The sequence below is a fragment of the Talpa europaea genome (assembly GCF_964194135.1).
Source record: "Talpa europaea genome assembly, chromosome: 6".
In the NCBI taxonomy this organism is placed as follows: Eukaryota; Metazoa; Chordata; class Mammalia; order Eulipotyphla; family Talpidae; genus Talpa; species Talpa europaea.
Genome location: NC_140072.1, coordinates 98,136,769 through 98,155,679, shown reverse-complemented (window position 1 = coordinate 98,155,679; position 18,911 = coordinate 98,136,769). Strand labels below are relative to the sequence as shown.

The following is an 18,911-nucleotide window of genomic DNA, read 5'->3' as shown; positions in this document are numbered from 1 at the left end:
TACACCCAACTCCTCGCTAGCAAAACATGGGGGTTCACTGAATTAATGAGGAACAAGCCGGAGTTTTCTTTTGGAAATGTTCAGGGCACATTGCACCACTTTCAAAACACCTACAGATCTGCCCATGGGTTTATAATAGACTCACCAGAAATCAGTTTCAGAAGCGAACAAAACACACAGTTACAGTCAAGGAAAGTTTTTAGATTTTAATCTCAAGGAAACATTGTGGATTTAAGAACTTTAATGTTATAGAACACAGTTCTTTTACAAAGTAAATCAAAATAAAAATAGGGAATTAATGTCTAAAAGGGAAATACAGGCACAGGTGTGTAACCTGAGAAATGGAATTTAAACCCTGTCCTGTTTCTCATTGAGAAACCTCAAAGTCTGATGAAACTGAAGCTTTCATATCATTTACATGTTAGTGATCAAGTCTAACAACTAGGTGCAAAACAAAAAAATCACTTTAGTATCATTTGACTCCAGGTAGAAAGGTATACTTAATGAAAGCGTATTTAATTAAAATGCTAAAGATAACCTTAATCATCAGATTTGATTAACAATCACTTGGCAAACTAAGGTTACAATAATATTAAAAAAAACAGTAATTGAACATATTGACATCAGTGCCTTTTGATATAATTCACTGAAGTGAATATATCACCCTGAATCATTCTTGCCAAAACTGTATAACCTCGTTTTTTGGGGGGTTGATTTATCATTTTTTTTTAAGTCTATATACTCCAAAGAAACTTCTCAGTCTTCTAAAAGTGCAGGTTCATTTAACTTTAGTTTAATCATGAAAGAAAAACAAGTAAGTCCAAATCAAGGACATCCTACAAATAACTAATCAATGCTCTTCAGTCATGGTGATAAAAGACAAAGACTGAAGAACTATCTTATTCACTTCTGATATTTCTGATGTATTCATATCATCATTCTTAAGATCAGCAGGCAATATATAGCTAGATGTACAAATGTAGGCTGAAGAAATTGGAACCATTTCACATTGCATCCAGTGTATTAGGTAAATTCTATGATGCAAGCTTGATTTTGTATTACTTTCAATTTTTCTCTAACAGTTATAATAAAAAGATTCTCTATTAACTAGAACTTCCAGTTAAATGATTGAAAATTATTTTACACTGAGCTAACTTTAAATACCTCATTTCTTAGGAAGGCTGTATGCCTTTCTAAATCAGTATGGATAACAGCTCAGATTATTCGCATTGTAGCAGTTACTTCCATTGTCCAAACAGGAAAGTAAGCAGAGAACAGAAGTAAAATGAAGAGAGAGGGAGCAATTGAGCCAAGAAGATGGAAACACTCCTCCCTTAAAACACATTCATTAACCTGGGATTACTACTAGGTGCTCCAGGCTAGAAGTGAGCAGTCTCCTTCGAAACAGATTTTAATTTTTAAACCAGTGGAATAGGTCAAAGGCAGCTCTCCCACCCAGAACCTGCCTGCCCCCGGCTGCCCTGCAGGTCTGCCAGTAATGGTCACCGTTGGGTAAATGCCATCTGCAAGCAGCCACTAGCCCCATGAGCTCTGATCCTGAGAAACAGTTATAAAAATTGGATGAGATCTCACAGCACGATGAGGGTTTTTGCTTTAGATATTTCTTAGTAGTGAGAAGACACAGCAAATAAAAATACGTTTAATGTGGTGGTAGGAGGGCGGGTGTCTGTATTTGAAATAAAATTCTAATAAATAAAGATCAGCTTCACTACTTAATTAAAAGTAGGTGGAGGCATATATGTTAGCCCAAATGCAATGCTCACGAGACAAATGCTCAGACACAAGAATGACCTCCTGGGAAATTAAAATGCCTGGATGCAGGGAGAACTGAACAGTGCGGGGACCCTGGAGCTTCCACACGTGGCGCTAAAACAAGCAAAGATAAACCGAGTCTGACTGATTCCCAAGCTCTTCCCCGACCTCAGATTAGTTGGGTATTAGTACAGGCAGGCCTCAGCTGTCCATGAAAATGAGAACGCGTTTTAAAAGCTGAGTTTGAATTTTAAAGGTACTCAACATTTCCGGTATTGTTTACTGACAAAGGTCAACACTGAAGTGTTTTATTTATGCAGGGCAGAGCCTCCTCTGAAAGCACTAGGCTTTCCACAAGGCATTTGCTAAGAATGTGTTAAATGCATAGTTCCAGAGCCAAGGATATTATTTTTCAACTCGGTGAATGAATTATTAAAGGACCTCTGCTGTGCCCACCAGGGGAGATGGAGGACAGAGGAGGCAGCGTGACCTGCACTTTGCAGAGGGACACAGACAAGCCAGCCTTTCATTGTACCTTCTAGTGACAATAAGGCCAAATCCACACTACCCTGTTCTTTTCTTCAATTCCCTTTTGGCCAATCTACAAAAAGGGAAAATGGAAACATTCAAAGAAAACTCATAAAACTTCAGTTCCAAGCACAACGTCCTTGGTTCTTTGGAGGATAAGTATTTCATTGAGATTTGTGTCTGGTGTCGTTTTCCATATTCTGGATCTGCAAAAGCATTCACATCAGCCCTCCCTTCTTGCAAATCAAGAGCTTAATAAACTGACTCCTTCCAATAAGATTTGTGTTAAAATCGTTAAAACGCCCACACAAGTAATTTTTCATTAGCTGAACCAGAAATAATACACAATACATCCCAACTTTATGACAGGGAGAGGAGTCATTCACGTAGTAAGCCAAGAATATCTGTTGTATAAATTAAACATCTTTTTAGGACTTGGCCCAGTGTTTTAAAAAACTACAAAATAGCATGAAATTAATAACAGGTGAATTTGGGCAGCAATACAGGAGACACTTCATCATGCAAGGAAAAGTACTTCTTTATAACAGGTAAATTCCCTAATAAGCTCAGAAAATATTTTATATGTATATTTTCAATTGGAAAAATATTTTCTTAACTTGTTCCCTTAGTGCATTTTTTCTTACTTTTTTTGTGGAACCCTCGCCGGCGGCCGGGGAACGAACCGGCGCTGCAGAGGCTGCGGGCAGCCTCGCAGCCCAGCGCTCAACCGCTGCACCACCAGGGGAGGCCCCCCTTAGTGCTTTTTAACAAGCAACTTGATTTATAAATGTTAGATTCACTTGCAACATCTTTAACGTGCAGCAAGGTGAGTCTGTGACCAAAAAAAAACTCTGACCCGTTCTGATGTGGGGAGCACATAAATGACCAGTGGACCCACATGCCTAGTAACATGGACCTAGTTTTATATCACTTTCCATTTACAAATAAGAATATAAAAAAAACTAAAGCCTTCAGGAAGTTTCTTCAGCAGACTATGGTTTTTTAATTACACTTTTACTCAATATACTTTCCAAAACCTTAGAACACTTAAATTAAAAGAGCTGTGCTGACGTAATTTGGTTCAAACGTACGTGCAGAGCTTGCAGTGCACACCATCCATTATGCTCTGTGCAGGTGGTGCAGAGGAGTCAGGCCCCGTGCACTGCACTGCTTCACGGTCCCTGAACTGGGGCCCGCCAGGCCTGGCAGGGCAGACACATCCATAATCAGTCATAATGTACTGGGGTTACATTTTAGGGTGTGAGCAAAGGGCTATGGTGGCAGAGAATAAAGAGCGAGGATTCTGGAAAGAGACATGGGAATGCAGAGGATGAGGATCCACAAAGGAGAGCTGGCTGTTTAAGGATGAATAAGATTGGACCAGAGAGCATTCCTAGCCAGGAAGAACCCATCAGTCCATACACATCAGGTTTCGAAAATTAAGTTACTTCAGAAAGATTTTCTGGTGATGTCTAAAGTGAACTAAAAATCACAGTTTAGGTGGTTTCTCCCTCACTAGCCTGCTTTTCTCCCCAGCATCCTGGATGTTTAGGAAGTACATGTAATAAGAAAAAGGAGAGGGCTTGAAGTACTTCAGTGGAAACAGAGAGAGTGAGGCTGCTTCAAAAACAAATAAAAATCAGAATTAACACTGTTGTTCTATGAGTGAGAAGTGCTACTGTCTGAAAGACAACTGCCATCATCATTCCCCTTAAAACTCAAGCTACATTAATCTTTTTAGGAAGGGGATCTTTGATGAAAAATGTTTACAAAGTACTGTAAGCTTCAGAGCAATTGTAAGAGTTTTGCTTTGTGCTGAGACTTCTTAGTGAGAAGGGAGTAAAACAAGGACATTGCTTTTCCTTTGGTAATCTAGGATTCTAAAGCCCAAGTAAAGATGATTATTAAATGCAAAATAGAACAGGAGATGACAAGACTTTTCTTATCCATAGGGTCTAGAAGTTAAATAGTTAAAAGCCTATAGGAAATTTAAGGTAGGTAGACCCTTAATGTTCTAGATTACATTTTGTGTATTTACACTTTATGAAATGAAGTTCACTCATTCATATCAAGAATCATTGGTACTACCTGCATGCATGTGTAAGTGTGTGTGGGCGTGAAGTATAAAATATAAATAGAGATGGAGATAACTATGTGTCTGGATTGTGTTCATTGCTTATTCCTCTCTTCTACATGTAGAGTTAAGTTGTAGGAAGAATACATTAGGAAGACTTGCCTTGGAGAGTGAACTCTTTTACAATTCCCCATATAAGGGAAGGTCACTTCTGAGAGCTGAGTATTTGGCTCTTTGGATCCACATGTCCCCAGAACCCTTCTGGCTGTGGCTCAGGCTCAGGACCAGGACCCTGGGGTTCTAGTCTTCAGCACTGGAGCAGACTTACTGCAAGAACGTGGCCTTGTCACAGTCTTCTCAGACAAAAATGAAAAGCCACAGTTTGGGTGTTTCCTCTGATTTGGTAGCACAGTGAGGTATTCTAAGGAAATACTTTCACCCTCTGGGTTTTATGTATTCACAATTTAGAGCCACTGTAATAATAACTATGCCCCATCTAGTGTCAAAACAGGGAATACTGATCCGTAGTGCCAGGGAGGAAGGGTTCTCTGGTCTTTCAGGGCTCCAGGGCTCTGGGACAGTCAGCATCAACACTGCCCAGGTGGTGTTTGCCACAGGCTACCCACCCAGCTTGGTGACTTAGGACAATTTTTGGGAATGTGCTGTTATGTGTGATGTACAGCATTAGCACAAGGGGACTTTCACAGAGGTTGCTGCAATCATCATTCCTGTTATTTTGAGTGGCAGCTCTCACCACAGACATAAAAGAGCCTGAGGGGTAGGGATGGGCTGATGGAGACACGGGGCAGCCCCTGATCTGAGGAGATTCTGGGTGTGCCGCAAGCAATTCAGTTCCATTCTGGTACCTCACTGAGATTTTCACTGTTAAGATCGAAGGAGTTTGGCAGGGTTTTAACCTCTTTGCCCTTCCCTTGTCATTTCTTTCTTCCCAAATGCTTCCATAAGGAAAATGTCTCCGACACATTAACTAACAGCTAACCACACACCAGGCAATCTTAGAAGTTCTCTGGTTCCCTACCACCCTGTCCCTCTTAATGCCATCCACAAGGAAAGAAAGCTAGGGAGAGTCTCTTTAATCCCGGGGCAATGCTCCTGTCACTTAAAGGAACGATCCTCCTCCTGAGGTGTTTGACTCTCCTGGTTTTTTTTTTTTTTTTCTTCTCTCCATTAAGTGCGAGGGAAATTTAATTTTTATGTTGTGACATTAGAATGGCTTCCTTTTGGAACCCTCCTCCCCCTCAGAGCGCAGGTCAGTGGGTGGAATACTTGTGGAGAGTCTCCTGTGTGCCAGACACCATCTAAATGATGTCTGGGTTGGGAAAGCATAATGAATCCAAACTCAAAAATCTTCCATCATGCGGCCTGTCCCGAGCACAGGCTCATGACCTAGATTCCTACAAGCACGTTTCACTTTTTGTGACCTAAGCTCTCAGTGGCAGCGATTCCCCTCCCTGTTTAGTGTACGTTTCCACCCCATCCTGCTGCTGGTAGAGCTCATCCCGGGCCCCGTGTCCTTGAGAATGCTGAAATGCTGATGGCTGATGGCTCCAGCAGCTCATCTGCTTCTTAACTTGCTCTGATCTCTTCTAACCGGCTGTCTTTCTGTGACCTTCAACACGAGTCTGTCCCCTGCCATTACCTTCTCGTCAATACTTGACAGTCTACTATTTACTAACCTAAGGCAGCTTCTGCCCAGATCTCACCTTTGCCTGGCCAGTGTAATCTGCCTCTACTCTACATTCCAAAATCAATTTGGTTCTAAGTGTCCCAAATAGTCTTGACCCCCCTCATCACCCAACCTATCATTCTGGCACCAGTGATCTCTGTAATCATCCCGACGGCAAGATACCCTTTGACTCAGTATAGTGTGATGGTTTCTGCTCAGTTCCAGGTCTGGCAGCTGTGACAATCAGGTACAACTACTACCAAGTAACAGCAGCTAAATCACTCCAATAGAAAAAGGGCAAATGAGATTTGCCTTAGGGTCAATAGAACATAGCAGTCTCTGATTAATACTAAAGAAAGAAACATTCAGAATAGTTCTTGAAATATCTGAAATAGCACCTGATGCATGATGAGAGACTGGGGAAATTATAAAAAGTTATCTTTTAAATGAAAATTGAAATCTTCAGAGATATAACTCTGATAAGCTCCTTCAGGATAGAGAATCTGTACGGTACATCTATATTTACCAAGGCCCTGTCATATAGTAGGGTTGATAAGTACTTATTGGGAAAAGTATGTCAAAGACATTTTGTGGAGGACTAGCTAATGTCCCAGGGGTATAGATTAGGCAGGGTTTCTGAAGATGCTCAGACAAAATTATCAGACTGGTGGACCCCTAAATCTACCTGCTATGGTGTCCTTAAGGTGCTATCCCTGTGTTTGGACACCCATAAGGGCACTCCAGGATAGGCTAGGGTCCAACATACACTCCCCTACTGCTGGGATCCTCTGGACCTTCAGGTTTGGCTGAGAGTGTGGAAATCCTTTTGGAGAGCTACTCACTCATAGACACAAGCAGGAATCTGGATTTGGCCAAGCATACCTGATGTCTGAAATACACATGAGTACATAACAGCCAGCTAAGGGCTCTCTAATGGAGCCCACGACTGCTGCCATGACAGTTGCATGACAATGGGCCAAGAATGTAATGCTCTTGGTGATGCTCATGTTTTGAGCCAGCCTGCCTTCCTTCCTTCCTTTCTCCCTCCCTCTCCTTCCTTTTTTTTAAGTTCTTTCCTTCCTTTTTTTTAAACAGTTGAAACTATCAGAAATGTAGAGAACAATGTATTTAAGTCAATCAAGCATTCATAACTTTCAACATATACTAAAATGTTAGTGCTCCTTTCATTAAGTGTACACAACAATCAATGTTTTGATTGGGCAAAAAAGTATATACGCATATAGAAATGTTTAGTCCTAGTTGTGACTCCTGATAGTCACCTTCAGAGATAAATTTCCACCATGGAAATTTCAATTAAGACAATAATATTTATTGAAAGGTAAACCATAAATGTATAGTGACTTGAGACATTATTGAACAAAAGTAATTTACACCAGAGCTGGTGCACTGCATTTTAGCTCTGCTTTGATTTTATCCACATTTGTCAATTAATCAACTCGAACCTTGTAAAACATGTTCTCTTATTAGTGGAAACAAGTAATTGCCTGCACACTTTGAAGGAAAGGTCGTTTAATAATTTGCTAATTGTACAAAGATAGATATAAATATATAGAGGGGGGAAAAGGTAAATTCTCATTACCACTTTGCCTAAATAGGACTTTATTTAAATTTAACCTTGTTAACTTAGGGTAAATGGTTTTACTTTTTTAGTTTTTCACTAAATAGCAGAAAAGATAAAGACAGAAATAAATTAGTCTAGCTTCAATTTTTAAAAATTGAACAGCATTTTTGTTGACATCCTTGCCATTTCAGGGTTGATAATTTTGCCACTATGGCTAGAGCCAAATCAGGATATTTTCTTGACAGAAAAGAGAAGAAAGAAGACAAGGCAAAAGAGCAGGAAATGGAACTGAATAAGAGTCAAGGAAGGACCATGTTCCATTTTTTTTTTTTAAATTTGCTTCAGCTCATCCTTCATTCTGCTAGATCAGTTGTCAGCTCTCTCTCTCTCTCTCTCTTTTTTTTAAGATATATTTATTTATTTATACAAGCACTGGGTACAGTCAGAAGCACAGGAGGGTGAGAGAATTCACCAGAGACAGAACGGAGAGCAGAACAGGAAGACTGACGAAATACACTGCTGAGGGGAGCAGCAGGCGGCAGGAGAGGTCTGCGTGCCATGTGGGACCCTCACCCGGTGGCCGGGGATCCAACCGGTGCTGCAGAGGCTGCGGGCAGCTTCACAACCCAATACTCAACCGTTGCGCCACCGGGGAGGCCCAGCTTTCTATTTTCTGACTGCTGGTTCATTTTAAGTTTACTAAGTAAGGAAGAGGCTGAGCCAAGTGCTCTCTTAGGGCAATCCACACAGCAGCACACCAGCTAACTCTCCTGGCAACCACGAAAGCACATGAACTTACAGGCAGCATCAGCACCAGCAACACTCTATGGCCCTCCAAACCGGTAACATACCTTGGCGAGTAATTTCTACACTGGGGTCTGCTGGGCTGAATCGAGAAATCCGCACCATCTTAGACGTGTAAGTGGAACTTCAGATGAGGCATTTTGTTAGAGGAAGAATTTCACATGGAGTTTACAGAGGCAGTGTTTGTTGAACGGAGGTGGGTTTCCCCAGATCCAAATGGGGCAAACTGCTTTGCTGCAGAGCTCCTTTTATAAGAATTAGGAGGCCCAGTTTGCTCCCTGCCTGCTCAAACTGGCTTATCAATCCATTCCATTCCAGTCCATTTTCTGTTCTAAGTAAGTCATTATTTGGGGCACATTTCCCTAAGCAGATGCAAACACTTTTCCTGTGTGAGACTCCCTTGGGCAAATTAGGTTTCTTGGAAAAGGGTCAAGGAGCAATGAAGCAAAATACCTACTGAGAAATGAGCATGTTGTTTCAGGGGACACTTCATTCACTCAGGTCACAAGTCAACTTTTAAACATTGCTTGGGCAGTAACACTGATATGGCAGAGACAGTTTTGGGAAGCCAAATCCTGATGTCTACAGAGTTTCTTTATCTGGTCACAAAAAAATGGGTATTTATTTGTTTATTCCGGCTTTATTAAGCCATAATTGACACATGAAATTATGTAAGGATGCATGAGAGGTGATGATTTGATGTACATATATATTATTAAATGCTTATAAATTAGTCAACACATCCACCACCTCACAGTTATCTTTGCGTATATGTTCCTGTGAGGGGTGTGAAGGGCTTATTTTTTGTGATAAGCTGATAGTCATAAAAAATGGAAAATTGACCCACATTCTAACCAAAATCTGCTAATCAAATTCTAATTTCTTAAAATTATAGTAAAAGAACTTTTACAAGGGAAAAGTTTCTATAAAATTGCTATCTTCTGTTCTCTTCATTTATCTATCAAATATGGAATAGTTGTGAAATAGGTACTCCATATTGTATTTTTTTTCTTTGAGTCAGAGAGGAAAGTCTCTTTTATGTTCTTTTAATGTTTGCTTTTATTAACTTCAGCTTCAGTTAGCTCACTTCCATAGATCAAGATTCTTTGCAAAACAGAAGAGACAAGAAGCAAATGCAAATGTGGGAAGGGACTCTGCTTGGGAACATAATAGTTGCTCTCTGGCAGGAGTTATTTCTACGTGAAACATATAGACCATATTAAGAAACCACGGGGAAAAATGAATGGATGTGGATGGCAGGTTTTCATTTGCTTCCTTGACATCTTAGAATACTGTAAATAAGTTTGTGTGTTTCAATTGAAATGGTTCCATTATCTTAGAGGTCTTAATCATTTGTAATTGCAGATTCTGAAGTGTTCAGAGCTTGTGCTTAAGGAACATTATTGGCATTCAACATAGTCATACTACATTAAGCAGATTTACAACCTTGTTCATGGTTATCCTTGATCATCTTTATTTAAATATAAGTTTAGGTTGATGAGGTAGCTTAGCATCCTCCTATGTTGCAACCTGTTTGTCAGCACCACCAAAACCTCTGGTTCTGCTGGGTATCCTCAGACTTACACAAAGGAAAGTGAAGTTGGCAAGGTGAAGTGGGAAGAGAGGCAGGTGAAGGTCAACGAAGACAAAAGCTGAAAAGGGCAGCCTATTTGGAAATGTACCTGGGAATTTGGTTTTATTAGGGTGTGATGAGGCTAACAGATGAGGAGGTGATTGCCACTGAAGACAGTTACTTAGGATGCCCAAGAGGGAGGGGCCAAGTCAGGCCACACAGAACCACATGGGGAGGATCCAGGGTAGGGGGAAGATGTGGGCAAAAGTTTTGCCATTGTGGCTTACTCAAGAAAGCCAAAGCAAACCGGGTAAGAAGACTTAGGATTGGATAGTTTGAATGATTTCAGAGGGTTTTGAGGGATAGTAGTGGTTCCAAAGTTAGGGTGATTCTGAGCAAGAGGGATAGTGTTCAGGAACTCAGGAGCCTACTGGAAGGTGGCATGGGGGTAGAGATTCAGGTATGGCTGATTTGCATATCAAAAGCTGTTCCTGGGCCTCCCTGGTGGTGCAAGGGGTTGAGCACCACACTGTGAAGCAATCCACAGTCTCTGCAGCACAAGTTCAATCCCCGGCCAGCCAAGGAGCAACCCACATGGCGCAGCAGACCTCTCCTGACTCGCCCGCTGCTCCCTTCAGCAGTGTACTTCAGTCAGTGTGCCTGTTCTGTTCCCCGCTCAGTCTCTGGTTAATTCTCTCACCAACCCCCACCCTGCACCTCTGGCCTGCACCCCAGTTCTTGTATGCATAAATAAATAGATCTTTAAAAAAATAAATGTTCCCCAAATATGCTTGGACCCCACTTTGAGGAATCAGGTATAAGTATATAGCTAAGGCACTGGGGAAAAAGGAATAAATGAAACAGACTAAATTCCTTATGTACCTTCCACTACAATAAGATTAAAAAAAAAAAGTAAAATACATATTATGTCCAAAAAGGATAAATGTTAATGGAGAAAATGCTGGGGGAGGGGATGGCATTCGCAAGTATAAATGCAGTGGTTAAGAAAGTACTGTCAAAAAGAAGGCTCTCAAGTAAACATGTGAAGGAGGTCATCCTACTCCATACTTATTTTTTCCTTTAGCAACATATGTTAATGCCCTTGCATATCAGAACTTAAATATCTATTTCATTCTTTCTAATGGCTCCAGGATATTCCACTGTTAGCATATATCATTATATTGATAGACATTTTGTTATTTCCATAAATGGAATGTTTTAGATTAATCCTGTTATGATTTATTAGATGATCATTTGAGTGGCTTTAAAGAGAGTGAGGGGCAATGAAATATAAAGTCTGGTTAGTTAGAAAGGGATTTAAGTTAAGTGTGAGAAGCAATGGGTAGAAAACCTACCTAGGTCACTCTACCTAGATCAATGTTTTTAGAAAGCTTTTTTGGTAAGATTGTTCTAGACTCATAAGAGTTTTTCCCTATTCCTGCATCTTAGGCTGTGTAGTCATCTACCAGATGTAGTGTGACATCCAGGAGCTTCTCTATCTGGTGTCAGAGGTCTCATCCTGCTTATAACATTTTTTCCACGTCAGGCTACCTGTAACTCCTGCAGAAGCAATTGACAACTTCAGCCCTCCAGGTGGCAAGCTGTCCACCTCCCCACAAAGGAAGGGTATGTGAAAATGTTAGGGAGCAGTTTGCCTTCTGGGCTCTGAGCATGACCTTCCCCCAAGAGAAGGCATCTAAGTATCCTTAAAATAAAAACAAACAAAAAGCCCTTACTTTCCTGTAATATTTATTTATGTGGCTGCAGATGTTTAGCACTGGGCCATATGCCTGAACAGATTTCACATTTAATGAAAGATTAATTTATTCATTTGATTATTATCGGAGGTGGTACCTGCACTGTGCCTGTGATCTGCCAGGCACTGACTGCAGCAGGAGCAACTATCAGTGCACTATGGTTCCTGCCTGTGACCCTCTAAGTTCTTAACAAACCCAGGACATGGGGGAAAATGCTTGTGATTCAAGGCAGTGCTGGGAAGTGCTGCCAAGAACACTGTAATAGGACTAAACAGAGGGAAGAATGTTCTCATCTGAATTTCCTTCATATGTTTCAGAGGGATCTAAGCTGAGATAGAAATAGGAAAAATGGAGGTAGAACGAAGAGACACACAAGGGGGTGGGGGAAGGAACGTATGTTTGTTTGCATATTGGGAACATGCGTGAAGAGAAGATAGGCAATAACTGCATTATATGCAAAGGAATAGAGGAGAAGAAATAGAGGTCCTGTAAAAAGAACAGGAGGTGACCCAGTGGACCCTAATGACTGTAGATGACAGAAGATATTGGGTGCAATGACATTAGCAGGGCCAGGATGAAGCCATGGTGGTCACGAAGGTCATTTCCTATTTCTGCTTAACTTATAAGAACAGCAGGGTGGGCTCACAACAATGGGACAAAAATGGATACCCCTACCCATTTTAAACAAAGAGAAAAAAAATTGATATTTCATTATTTGACAAGTTGGGTTTCAGAAGCCAGTACCAGAAGCATGTTCTCTGTCCTCAAGGTGATCACTCATCACCCACACCACAAACAGCTGTGGAGGACTGAAGCAAGGTGCCTGACACACGGTTAGAAGGACAGCATTCCAGGGCAAGCGGTGCTCAGTCCACAGTTTCGGACCCAAACTGGACTCACATTATGATTTAGCAGAAAACACCAGTCAGACCCTACTAACTTGTATTTCTTGTATTTATTATTCAACCTCGGAAAATATTGCTTGAAGCTCCAAGCTTGGGGAAACTGATTTGAGAGCCTTGTCTCCAGTTTCCAGCCAGGTGACCTTTCCTTTAGCTGGTGCTTTTCTCAAAAGCTGGTGGCAAGTTTTTTTGGCGTCTGTGCCACTGGGTAGTGGGCTCACATTTGGTAATACAGAGGCCCCTACTTTGTTAGTAGACACAAGATTAGAGGCAGGATAATAAGTGAGCTCAGAAAGCGATCAACTTCTTCTTCTGTTTTTGTTTTTGCTCCTTTTCTGGGGAAGAGGGAAAATGTTGTGCATTTTGCCTTCATAACCTCAGTTTCTAATCCCAGTCATTTATTAAATTAGCTTACTTATTTCTTAGCACTTACCAAAGTTAATATATGCCTGTAGTTTATTTGTTTATTTTAAAATATTCATTCATTCATTCATTCATTCATTCATTCATTCATTCATTCATTCATTTATACAAGCACTGGGTACAGTCAGAAGCGTGGGAGGGTGAGAGAATTCACCAGAGCCAGAGCAGGGAGCAGAGCAGGCAGAAGGACCAAAGTACACTGCGAGGGGAGCAGCGGGCGGCAGGAGAGGTCTGCGCGCCATGTGGGACCCTCCTCCGGTGGCCGGGGAGCAGCCAGGGATGGAACTGGCGCTGCAGAAGCTGCGGGCAGCTTCGCAACCCAGCGCTCAACCACTGTGCCACCGGGGAGGCCCTATGCCTGTAGTTTAAACTGGCAAATAACACTTACAGTCCAAAACAGCATCCTCTACCACCCTCGCCCCTGCCACCACCTGTTCCTCAGAGGAAACTGCTTTTTTTGTTTGTTTATTTGCTGGTATAATAGAAGATATTCATGCACCAGAATAAGGAACCTCCATACAGGTAAGACTTCTGTCCTAATGGACTGTTCTCAGTTTGGACAGTCTAGGGACTTGTCCAGTGCAGTAAGATTAACCAGCAGCTTTGACCTATCCTCTCCCCATAAGGAAGTTAAATCCTGTCACAAAGAGGGATCCACTTTTAATTCTGACATTTGAGTCTACAGATTTCAGTCATGTGTGCACACTGATATTTCTTGTCATCTTAGAGATTATCTAATATCTTAGTGTGCAAAATGACACCATCTTAACACCATCACCATCACCACCTCCCATCAAGCTTTCCCTCTGCCATCCTTACAGTAGGTTAAGTAGCAACTCTGGTGAAAGCAGTATGTTGTGTTTACCTTGTTAGGAGCAAGTAATAGTGCTTACTACTGAGTAATAGTGAGTAATATTACTGCTACTATTAATACTACTATTATTACTACTACTATAATATTACTACTACTAATATCACTGTTACTACTGAGTAATAGTGTTTTACTACATAGTGTAAAAACATACCTCCTATTTTGTTCAGTATTTTGTTTTACCTGGCGCTGTCTTTCTGCATGTATGTGTGTGTGTGTGTGTGTGTGTGTGTCTATTACTGTTTCTGAACTACCCAAAGAAACCACAGAAGCCCTATTAAAACCTTTCTGACATGAGCCACCCCATCAGTTTATCTGGCAGATCTGTTTGTACCTCTGAAGCCGCTCCTTCTGCCTGCCCTAGCAGTTTCCCAGGTCAGCTGCCCACCTGTTGTCCTGGGGCTTCTTTTTAACACCATCTTGCGAAATCCCTGTGCCTCTCGCCTGTGCTGGGTCCCCCGTTTCCTGGATCCCATGGTCTCCTCTTTCTTGGTTTACATCCTCATTTCTGTAGAGCACATTCTCTAGTAGCTACCTGAGAAAAGGTACATGGGAAGTAAATTCGTTGAGACCTTCCTTGTGTGTCCAAAAAAGCCTTAATTTCACTCTCATACTTTCTTGTTAAGTTGTGATTGAATTCTAGCAAAATGTCATATCGCCCATAGCTCTGAGGGTTGAACATGATGACATAGTTTTTTAACTTTCCATGTCGTGGTTGAGAAAGGTGATGTCACTGATATCCCTGGTCTTTTACATGTGACCTGTTTTCTTTCATTGGGAGGTTGTAGAATCTTCTTTATAATCCTCTAGTGTTCGGAAATCTTAAAGACCCTTAATGAGGATCTTTTATCCATTGTCCACTTTCTCTTCCCTTAAAATCTGGGAATCTGCTGTTGTATCTTGAAATTTTTTGTGCTCTTCTTTGATACTTGCCTCCTCACCACTATTTTCTGTTTTCTCTTTTTGGAGCTTCTCTGGCAACATGCTAAACCTGAGCACCCAACTGCTACAGTTCTTACCTTCTGTCCTCCCATGGCTGCTGTCCATCTTTGCCTGCTAATTTATACTTTCTAGGTTTATGTGACTTTACCTTCTATATCTCTGAATATATATATATAATATATTCCTATAAGTTTAATTTCCAAGATCTTTTTCTTATTTTGTAGAATATACTTTTTATTTCATGGACATAATACTGTCTCTCATTCTTCTGACGATACTACAGGTTTTTAAAAACTGTTCTTTTGCTTTCTTATTTATATTTTTTCCCTCTGAGCCACACTTCCTGCCCCAACCCCTTCTCTATTTGTTTTAACCCCAGTAGTTTATATGAGGAGCTACACTCAAATATCTTGTAAACTGCTTGAATATTATTTTATATTTGGGATATATATAGATATATTTCTCTCTATATATAAATACACATATATAAATATCTTAAATATGTGTATATATGTACATGTAGAAAAAATATAAATTTCTATTTAGGGACAATGAGTCCCTCCCTATAAGACATATTGTAGATCCTGACTGGGGGCAGGTTGTGCTAATTACCTGCAGACAGGTAGCTGTAAGGAAATCCAGTCATTTCCAAGGGGATTCTAAATGCCAGTCAGGTTATTTCTCTGGGCTGTTCTGTTCCTTTAGATAAGATGGTTTCACTTATAGCAGGAATATAGGGGGACCAAATAAGATATCAGTGTAAAAAAAACAATAATAATATAAAATGCAACCAAGAAAAACCAGACAATTATAAACCAGAGACATCCTGCAGGGGAGGAGGAGGGAGAGGGATCAGAGGGAGGGAGGGAGGAGCACAGGGGACTGAGGTGATGGTGCATGGGTGCATTGGTGAAGGAAACTCTATGGGGACCACACCTGAGGGGGTGGGGAGAAGCAAATATTGTTTAAAGATGAACGATGATGTAAAAAATAAAAAAATAAAAAAAAGAAGTCTTCAAACTCCTATATTTATTACAGCGCTTTTTACTATAGCTAAACTAAGGAAACAACCTAAGTACCCCAGGACAGATGACTAGGTCAAGACGTGGTCTATATACACAATGGGATACTACTCAGCAATCAAAAAAGGTAAATTCATGTCATTTGAAGCAACATGAATGGAGCTGGGAGGGATTATGCTCAGTGAAATATGTTAGAAGGAAAAAGAAAAATATTGGATGGTTTCATTTATAGGTGAATATAGGGAAACTGAACAAAGGGTCAGGAAAAAGACAAAACTTGCAAGATGACCATAGATCTGAGGCTACAAGAGGGGAGGGGGGAAGGAAAAGGGTTAAAACAGAGGAGAGACGAGCACAAAGAACTATGGTGATGGCTTGTGGCTGCTATGGTGGTGGGAGACTACGTGGGCTATACCTGAGGGGAGAAATAAAATACTGTCCAAAAATTAACAATGACATAAGAAAATAAATAAATACATTTAATTAAAAAATTTTAAAAGGTGAAAATAAATAAAAAGAAAGTAAAAGGGCAAAGGCATAGAATGAGTGTCTGAAAAGGGGCATATAGCTAAACTATTAAAACGAACTCTTTCAAGCCAATGATAAAAAGACAAATAGACAAGTTTTAAAATAGGCAAATAAGCTTATAAGACAAATCCAAAAGTAAGAGGTAAAAATGGTCAAATAACACATGCAAAGATGCTGAAAAAAAAAAAAAATTCTTCAAACAGCAGCCTAAGGAGCCTGCCCCTGGTGGGAGGTGCTGTGGCAGCTGTGCTGCTGATGGGGGGGGGGGGGCCCTGTTTCCCTCCTCTGCGGAGTCTCGCCTCTCTCCCCTGGGCCCAGTTTCCTGAGTCCATCCATCTCTGACTCATTGCAGCCCACACCTACCCCTCAGTCCTGCAACAGGGATGGAGAATGGCGCTGGCAGTGGGAGACAGGACAAGGAACAGGGGCTAGCTTCTCCATGTGCTGTGTTCCACGACCACTGCTAACTGCTCTCTGACTTCTCTCGACCAACACCCACCTTTTCAAGTCTCACCCTCAGCCCTACTTAAGCCTCCCCAATGTCCTCTAGAAGGAAACTGTAGGCTTGTCCCGGTATACCTCAGCTAGGCCTCCTCTATCTCTGCACCATCTTCCAAAAATTGCTGGCATCTCTTTTTTAGTAGCAGCACCTCTTCTGTGCTTTCATACCCTCTCTCTCTCTCTTTATATTTTTTTGGATTCCTTGTTGCAATTTTAGGGGGGGTGGTTTAGAATAAGAAAATACAAATGCTTGTGCACTATGTGCTAGAACTAGAAGTTTCCAGTCTTATAAATTTCACTTTTTAGTTATACGTACTTACGATGTATTTATTCTAGTCTAGTGTGTTTATCCAGAGAACATTGGGTATTACCCCAAATCAACTCTAACTACCTAATAACTACTTTCAGGGAGGATGTTGCCAATTCACTTTAATTCTGTTATTGCCTAGGGAGTTCAGGCAAAGTGTACTGAACTCCTTCCCACAATCATCTTTTCTGCATATGACTATTACCTAGACTCCAGAAATTTGGACCAGTAATCAATTTGAGGCAACTGCCTCATCAATTTTTCAGTATAAAGGAAGGAAGGTAGGAAGAGAAGGAGGTTAGAATAAAAAGAAAGAGACATCAAGAAAAGGATTTTAAATACAGTTTTAAATACTAAGACTGACCAAATAATTATTTTAAGAAGAGAAAAAAGATTAATAAAAAATATGACTTCAAGGAAACTTGAAGCAAAAATCACTTATTTGAAAGGTAGTTGAGTAGTTCCTATTGCTACATGTCAACTGTAAAACACCATTCAGCCATTCATTTAACAACATGTACATGAACCCCAAATTCACAAAAAAATCCACCATTATCTAGAAAAAAATCCATATAAAATAGTCTCATAATTTCATGCCCCGATTCCCTTCCAATTATGTCCTTGTTCTTTACTGATTTAAAAGATATTTATTTTGGACTTAAGAATTCATGCATAGAGATATTTACTAATTTATATAACACATCTGCTAATTGTGTGTGTGTATATATGCATATGTGTATTCTTCATTTCATCTCCCAAATTTAAGTCAGCTTGTTGGTTTTCCTTTTAATACATTACTTGCATGTATTTTTATTTTCTTGAGTGTATTTCTATATATACTATGCTATACCCAAGTATGGGCCAATAACTTTAAAAATTAACTGTGCTGTCAATAACAATGCTTCTACTGTGGCTCTGACCTTGATAAGATGGAAGATTTTCTAGTTGGATTAACCTTATTTTATATCCCAACTCTTTCACCTATCAATGAGAACTAACTCTCTCCAATGGGAAAATAAACATTATATTCTCTATTTTGCAGGTTGTTATAAGGATAAAATCATATAATGCATATAAAGAACCTGACTAGTGCTAGTGCCCAATAAATAAAAGCTATTAAAATCAGAATATGAGAAGAAATTGAAAACCTTAAACTCTATGAGTACATTTTTTCTAAGTGAATAATTTTTTCTGTTTTTAGGCATAATGTCAGTGACAAGCTGGTCAATTAGAAGCAACTTGTCAGTCACTGAAGAGTGATTAGAAAAGTTCTCACAGGAAATTAGGAAAAGCAACATGAAAGTGGGGTGGGAAGGGGTACTGAAAAAAAAAGGAACATATTTGACTCTGGATCAGTTTCTTAATCTTTTTGAGGCACAGTTTATTTAACTATAAATTTAGGAGGTAGGGTGGAGGCCCTCCAGATGCTCAGGATAAAGAGTTCTGTGGTTAGTTTTGGAAGATGCATGCCTCATCTTCTGCCCTTTCCTCCCCCACTCAAAGCACCAGTTTGTTTTGTTTTACTGGGAATATCACAAAGTAACTTGTCTGCAGTTCCTTTCCACTCTCTCCTACCACTTGTTGACAGAATGTGGGAAGGATGGATTAGTTGATCTACAACTTCCCATTACACAATA

General features: G+C 40.4%; 1 protein-coding gene across 2 annotated transcripts in view; it reads right to left on the bottom strand.

Annotated features, from left to right (window-relative positions):
• The window catches only part of ENOX1 (ecto-NOX disulfide-thiol exchanger 1), a gene marked incomplete at both ends in the record, with an annotated part of 223,766 nt that extends 209,316 nt beyond the window's left edge, over positions 1-14,450 (bottom strand). Inside the window, one exon of one of the 2 annotated variants that reach the window (XM_084234631.1) lies at positions 14,363-14,450. In XM_084234631.1, coding sequence (XP_084090757.1) covers positions 14,363-14,450 — 88 coding nt within the window. Of the gene's footprint in view, positions 1-8,495; positions 8,563-14,362 lie in introns of those variants that run through there. The other variant, XM_084234632.1, reaches the window with a different exon arrangement.
• Positions 14,451-18,911: the final 4,461 nt, after the last annotated feature.